At 36.4% G+C, this 7,091-nt stretch overlaps 1 protein-coding gene across 2 annotated transcripts in view; it reads left to right on the plus strand.

Annotated features, from left to right (window-relative positions):
• The first annotated feature begins 2,143 nt into the window (after positions 1-2,143).
• The window catches only part of osbpl9 (oxysterol binding protein-like 9), a 44,306-nt gene continuing 39,358 nt past the window's right edge, over positions 2,144-7,091 (plus strand). For both annotated transcript variants that reach the window (XM_014000890.1, XM_014000897.1), the window contains exons 1-2: positions 2,144-2,259; positions 4,315-4,365. In XM_014000890.1, coding sequence (XP_013856344.1) covers positions 2,149-2,259; positions 4,315-4,365 — 162 coding nt within the window. In that variant the 5' untranslated portion in view covers positions 2,144-2,148. The remainder of the gene's footprint in view (positions 2,260-4,314; positions 4,366-7,091) is intronic.

Consider the following 7,091-nt stretch of genomic DNA (forward strand, 5'->3'; position numbering starts at 1 on the left):
TAGTGTTTATTTTAGTTAACTTTTGGAGGAATTTTAAATCCAGAGATTCTACAAAAAGATAGACTGTTACTTCAGATTGTATTCATACAAACTAAAAAACACGAGCACAGTAAGTTAATAAAAATAAAGTTTTCACCAAAACTAAAAGGCAGGCCCACCTGAACATTACACAAAAAATATCTGGTTTGTGACAGCTGACTTGGTTACATTTTATTTACACAACACATTCTTCGAGTTTTCTTACAAGCAAATTTAAATAGTTTTTAACCAAACTGTTTATTTAGTATTGATTAAGAGGCTAAACCTATGGAAAGGGAGCAAATATCACCCGTTTGACATTCTCAAAATCAGGGATTTTCAGCTGGTGGATCGCAACCCAGAAGTGGTTTGTGGACCTGTTTTTGTAGGGTTTTTCTGGGCAGAAAATGTTTTTTTTTTTAAATCATCATTCTTATTGTTGTGTCAGCCTTAGTTAATAACTTAATAAATACTGTTAAAAAGACATTGTTGCACTGTATTTTTAGTCATAGGGATCTGCTAAAGCTATATATTTTAGGTCTTTTGGTCTCAGTTGGACTTTTTTTTTATCTTATTTGTGAAAATAGATTAAAGTTGCTGAAGTGAAGCATTTTTGTTTTAATTAAAATTCAGCTAACTGAGTGTAAACAAGAATATTTCCCTCTAGACCATTTCCACTTATTAGACATTTTGGTTAGTCAAGTTTTTTTTAATGTTGGCACACATTTTATTTGACTGTCTCAGGTTCATATTGGAAGGTTATGATGAGTTCCCAAAGACAAAGTAGTTGAGAACCACCAGACAGCCTTGAGTACGGAAAAGTAGAGCTGCCACATGACATGAAATTATATTTAAACTGGATCTCATTATAACAAGAAAACTATCTCGTAAAAATGAGAAAACTATCTTGTTATATCAAGATAACCATCTCATTATAACGTGTTATGATTTCTTATGGTTTGTCATTTTCACGGACGTGTATTGGCTGGATGGCTTGATGGAGAACACGACTGAACCACTATATAAGCAAAAACAAACAGAATTATTTGGGTTTGTGCTCAGATATTGCATCTAGTAGCACTTAATATTCACTCTCTAATCTGAATTCAAACGCTATTATTTCAAAAACATTATTCAGCACTAACTTGTCATTCTTTAGTCTAGAAATGTGTTCCCAGTGTTCTCCATCACGCCATCCAGGCAATAAACTTCCGTGAAATGTGACAAACCAGAAGAAACCATAAAGTTATAACAAGATGGTTATCTTGATATAACAAGATAGTTTTCTTGTTTTTACAAGATAGTTTTCGCACGATAACGAGATAGTTTTCTCGTTATATCGAAATAGTTTTGTCATTACAACGAGAGTTTTCTCGTTATAATGAGATAGTTTTCTTGTTATAACGAGAAAGTTTTCTCGTTATAACAAGATAGTTTTCTTGTTATAACGAGATAGTTTTCTTGTTATAACAAGATAGTTTTCTCGTTATAACAAGATAGTTTTCTCGTTATAACAAGATAGTTTTCTTGTTATAACGAGATAGTTTTCTTGTTATAACAAGATAGTTTTCTCGTTATAACGAGATAGTTTTCTCACTATAACGAGATAGTTTTCTTCTTATAACGAGATAGTTTTCTTGTTATAACGAGATAGTTTTCTTGTTATAACGCGATAGTTTTCTTGTTATAACGAGATAGTTTTCTTGTTATAACGCGATAGTTTTCTTGTTATAACGAGATAGTTTTCTTGTTATAACGCGATAGTTTTCTTGTTATAATGAGATAGTTTTCTCGTTATAACGAGATCCAGTTTAAAAGTAATTTCATGTCATGTGGCAGCTCTACACTTCCGTACTTGAAACGTTTAGTAAACATAATTTTAAAGTCTATAATAGGTTCCCCAGAAGCAAAGTATTAATATGTTTTTGGTACATGAGTTAGTAATATTTTGATCCAAGTTGTACTTGAGTTTTTTTTTTAAACAGTAAATGGTTCAACTAATTATTACTTGTCCCTCTGGCTTCATTAATGGGTCATCTTCACCATCCTCTTCCTCGGCAGCATCCGGGCCTTGACGTCATCCCTCTCACTATCTTTTACTCCTCCTCCAAACCGACGCCTGTTGTAAAGATGGCGTCCATCATGGAGGGGCCGCTGAGCAAGTGGACTAACGTCATGAAAGGTTGGCAATATCGCTGGTTTGTTTTGGACTACAATGCCGGCCTGCTGTCATACTATACGGTACGTTAGCTTTCACACTCCGTTCGTGTTGAAGCGACCCACTGAACAGGTTTAACGCCTAGAAGTTGTCACTTGTTGTTGAACAGAAGTGAGACACGGCCTTGTATTTGTCAGGAGTTGGGAGTATCAGCTGGCTCGTAAAGGGCGGGTCTTCCTGATGACTGAGCCGTCCTTTGACCAATAGCAGCGTGACTTAAGGATCGTTTGACCAATGGTGTGGCTATGTTTTGTCCATACTTCCGCTAATGCTTCTAGCTAACATAGCTAAAGCAAGAATTCCCATACTCGTCGAAGCGTTTTTAAATAATATGATGCAATGGAGCGGTGGAGAAAGTAACAATGTGTCTAGATAAATTAATACAAGTCTAATTCTCCCTGTTTTGTGTAAATTTTGCTACCAAGACTCAGCGGGCGGAGGTACTGATTAGTTTTTGATCATGTGCTTTAAATGTCCAGACTATCAGGAAACTGTCCCAAACTACCAGTGTTACAAATAACACAAGTTCAAGAAATGTCATTAGTTCAGAGCTAAGCTTTCCTCTTAAAAAGTTGTCTTCATGACTAGGTTCATAAATCTTCTGTACAAAATAGGATTCGGTAATATTGGCAAAAAAAATTCATCACGATTAATTGTGGTGTTTAGCCGATAACGATTAATTTGACGATTAATCCCCTGGAGTCCCTTATGTCCTGGTCACATGACCAATTTAGTGGGAAAGATTTGCTCTTCATAAAAATCTGTTCCAAATTATGTCAAAATCACAGACTTCAGGCTGTACATCAAATTGTAAATTGTGTTGATAAATAAATAAATTACAGAACTTTTTAAAATGTCTGTCATATTTGAAGCGAAGAGGAGCATTGAGCACTGGGGAAATCTCCACTCAATCTGCCTGGTGGCATTAATCGTATTAATCGTCAAGTGCCAAAAAATAGTCGATTAATGTTTTTTCTGTTTATTAATTGCACACGATACGATTATGCCCAACCCTGGTACAAACTTAAGAACAGGTATGTGTCTCAGTGTTTTGGATGTCTTGACATAAACAGGAACGTATGTTTTTATTAAACCCTCTTTATTAGTGTAGATTTCTCTTGATTGCTTAAGCATCTCAAATGTCCACATTTCCCGTTGATTTATTTCAAATAGAGATCCAACCCTGAAATAATGCTTGATAAGACAAGATAACTTAATTTTTTATATATATACCCTGTATACTGTAAATACAAACTATTTTAGAAATGAAGCCACAAAAGCTTAATACTTACTAAGACTGAAATGTTACAACTGTATGAGACATCTAGTGTCATAATGATTGATTTTATATTGAGTGTGTCAACCATGTATCGGTCGTGTAAAAAATTTTTTCCTAAAGAGTTACTAGGCAAAAGGAAAAATGTTGTATTAAGTAAAATATACAAATTTAGTAAACAATAGGAACAATAATAAGATGTGACTGATCTCTTGTTCTAATTAGAATATATTTTCTATTCTTTTGTTTCATTTATCTGTGGAAAAAAAAACTATTTTCTGCCTTCATTTAATTCGTTTAGTTTTAGGATGAACCTCAGATATTTTTATCTTTTAGAATGACTGGAATCATGACACCTATTAAAGGTAGTTGTTTCCAAATACTAAATCTTTCAAAGGAAAGAGTCTTGTTTCCACATTTTGCAGCAGTGGAGAGAGTTGTCAAAACAAAACGATTAAATCCCTGTTTGCATTCAGACAAAGGTTAGCTGTGTATAAAGTTAATGTGGAGCTGGTCTATTTTAATTTGGACCCACTGATTTGGGTCAGATGTTCCTATCTTAAGCAAAGGGTTACAGAAGTGTTTGGTGTCGTTTTAGACATTTTTTGATTAGTAGATTTAAAAAGTACATAATCTTCTTAATTGTTGCTTTAAGTAGTTCAGCGAGCTTCATGCACTAAACTAAATTAGATGCCATAATAGTTGAGCTTTTGTATATTTTGATATAAACCTGTGTTTTGTTTTGTTTTGTTTTGTTTGCAAATTAATTAGCCTCTGACTAGTTTATGCTTTTGGTTTACAGTCCAAAGACAAAATGATGAGAGGATCCAGACGGGGCTGCGTGCGACTCAGGGTAAGTAAGATCTGCTTTGACAACTCAGTCTTTCAGCAGGCTGCCAGCAGAGTACGTTTTTTTAAAGTGGTTTAACAGGGAGACTTTTTAAATAAATCTTATGTGAGAGAACACTTTTCTGCAGCAGCGGTCTGGTTATACTTGGAGAGATGTAAGACATTAGATCCTGCTGATGTGATTGTGATGGACTCTTCATGTGTGGACTATTCATACTAAAAGATAAAGTATGGTAAGCCCTCCCTCTGCAGCATGTGTTGTGTAAACAGCAACAACACAGCGACAGCATGTTGGTAAAATGGATGTTTATTTGTTGATTTGTTGAGGAGAATTTTTTTATATTTCTGTAAACTAAAGAGAAGTGACATTTTGTAAATTTGTCACGAAGAGACCTCCACTGTATCTGACAGACGGTGGTGGAACGTAAAACCAACATAAGCCTGGCTGAGGTGCACTTCTCCCCATCAGCACAGCCATGGAGAGCCTCCTGTGTCTCCACCCTGTCTCCTTATTTATTTACCATTATTTATCCAGATAAATCCCATTCAGATCTCAGATCTCTCGTACAAGGGGGGACCTGAGCCTGGAGGCAACCTATTGTATATGTTTTGGGGGGGTGTGGGGAGTACCCAGAGAAAACCCATGCAAGCACGAGGAGAACATGCAAACTCTGCACAGAAAGACCCCAGGTCCAAACCGGGGATCGAACCCAGGACCTTCTTGCTGTGAGGCGTCAGTGTTAACCATTGAACCGTTGTGCTCCTCTGTGCACCAGAATTGTCCAGTCTCCTTCTGCGTGCTCTTTAACTGTCTTTATAAGCTTTATTTAATTATCTTTACAAGTTTAGCTGGAACAGTTGTAAAGATGGCTGTATTTCTGAAGAGCCTTGGCCAGCTGCTCCTCTCAGCTGAGCATTTGATGTGGAAATGACACCAGTGTACTTCACCTGCATTTCCACCTTAACACGCTTCCAAAGCTCCCTGTGGGACAAGAGAAGTAGTTCTGACTGGGTGGTAATTTAAAAAGACTGGGTCTCAGCGGGGTTACTTGACAAAACATTGCTGCCATGGGAGCGAGACACGTTTTACTTCTCAGGCTTTAATGCTTTTACCCTACAGCATGTTTGCAGTATGGATATTTATCCACCAGGTGGCAGCAGAGGTTTTTCTCTATTACTTTCTATGTTTAAGTAAGGGAACTGTTTCCAATTTATTGCTGGAAAAATGGCCTTATCTAAAAAGAAAAAGGTGCTTTATTTGTCTAGATTTTCAACAGACTGTTTAATCTAAGAGAAATAAGAATATCCTAATAGATTAGTTTGTTTTGGTCATGACTTCTCTGAAAATGATGTTGCTCAGCAATGAATATCTAAAAGCTGTGTACAAAGATCAGCTTTTTTTGTGTAGTTCGCTGTTTGTCTTAACATGACCTAATCAGCATTACATGTCAGATAGCATGTAGACAAGCATGCAGGTCACGATGAACAGTGAGTCAGAGGAATACTGAGGTCATGTGTTTAAAAAAAACGTGTGTTTGTTGTAGACAGCTGCCTCGAGTTGTCTTTACTTCTGCTTTTTAAGTCTTTTGTTTATATTTGGCTTTCTGGATGGTGACAGACTGATGGTGAAAAGTAAAGTAGGCCCTAAGCTCTTTTTTATTGTCTTAATCCTAAAATGGACCAAACCCAGACATTGCCGTATCTGTCCTTTTTGGGTTCTGCATATTAATTGGATCTCAAAGTGTTTGAAAATTTTCACTGGTTTAATAGAAGCAAAAAGCCCTTTTTCTTATTTTGAAAATCAAAGTTCTCAACCGAAAGCAGAGCTCACATGCACGCCTAATAGTGATCGCACAAAAAACTACGGCATCACATGGCACTAACTGCAGTAACTGCAAAGTGGCAAATATTAATTGACAGTTTTTCTGACAATTATTTGCACATGATAAGATTTTACCCAAATCTACTCTAAAGTATGTCAATGTTTTTGTTTGGTTCCTGTCAGTTAGCTGGGTGACAGCCATCTCCAAAAGTTAAGCAATTGTTGATACACAACCACTGATTGCTTTCTAAGAGTTTAAATGAAAACCTCACAGTGGGTCATAAAAAAATTGCTAGGAGATGCAAATGATTGATGCCAACAGTTAATCCTAAGGTTTTACATAAAAATATTGTGCAACATGTAGCACTTGACAGATATTTTGTGGTTGATGCTCAGTTACCACCACACCATATTTTGGCTTAATTATAACACTGGCAGAGAAACAGTTTTAGACTGAAGCAAGTCAGTTTTCATATATATAATTAATTTTTTTATATATTATTTTTTTTCAGTGGCTAAACAACAATGGTACAAAGAGTGGACAAGCAGTTTTAATGTATGACAAAAAGAAGTTTGGATCACACAATAGCATCTCATCATTAAATACATTTGTGTTTATAATTATGGAGGGGTTTATATGTCCACTCATGTGGACACCTCTTTCCGTTGCTGGTATCAGGTGTCCCAGTTAGCCAGCAGGCTGTTTTCCTGCACTATTTATGTATTTTTTTTCCTTGCAAACTGCTGCTAGCTGCTGGTCCCATCCCTCCACCCTCCCCATGCTTTTCTCCTCCATTCTCCCAAATCCCACCTCTTCCCCTCCCGTCCTCTCTTCCATGTTCCAAAAGACTGCATTCGTGTGTGTGTGTGTGTGTGTGTGTGTGTGTGTGTGTGTGTGTGTGTGTGTG

The sequence above is a fragment of the Austrofundulus limnaeus genome, unplaced genomic scaffold, assembly GCF_001266775.1.
Source record: "Austrofundulus limnaeus strain Quisiro unplaced genomic scaffold, Austrofundulus_limnaeus-1.0 Scaffold8, whole genome shotgun sequence".
Taxonomy (NCBI): domain Eukaryota; kingdom Metazoa; phylum Chordata; class Actinopteri; order Cyprinodontiformes; family Rivulidae; genus Austrofundulus; species Austrofundulus limnaeus.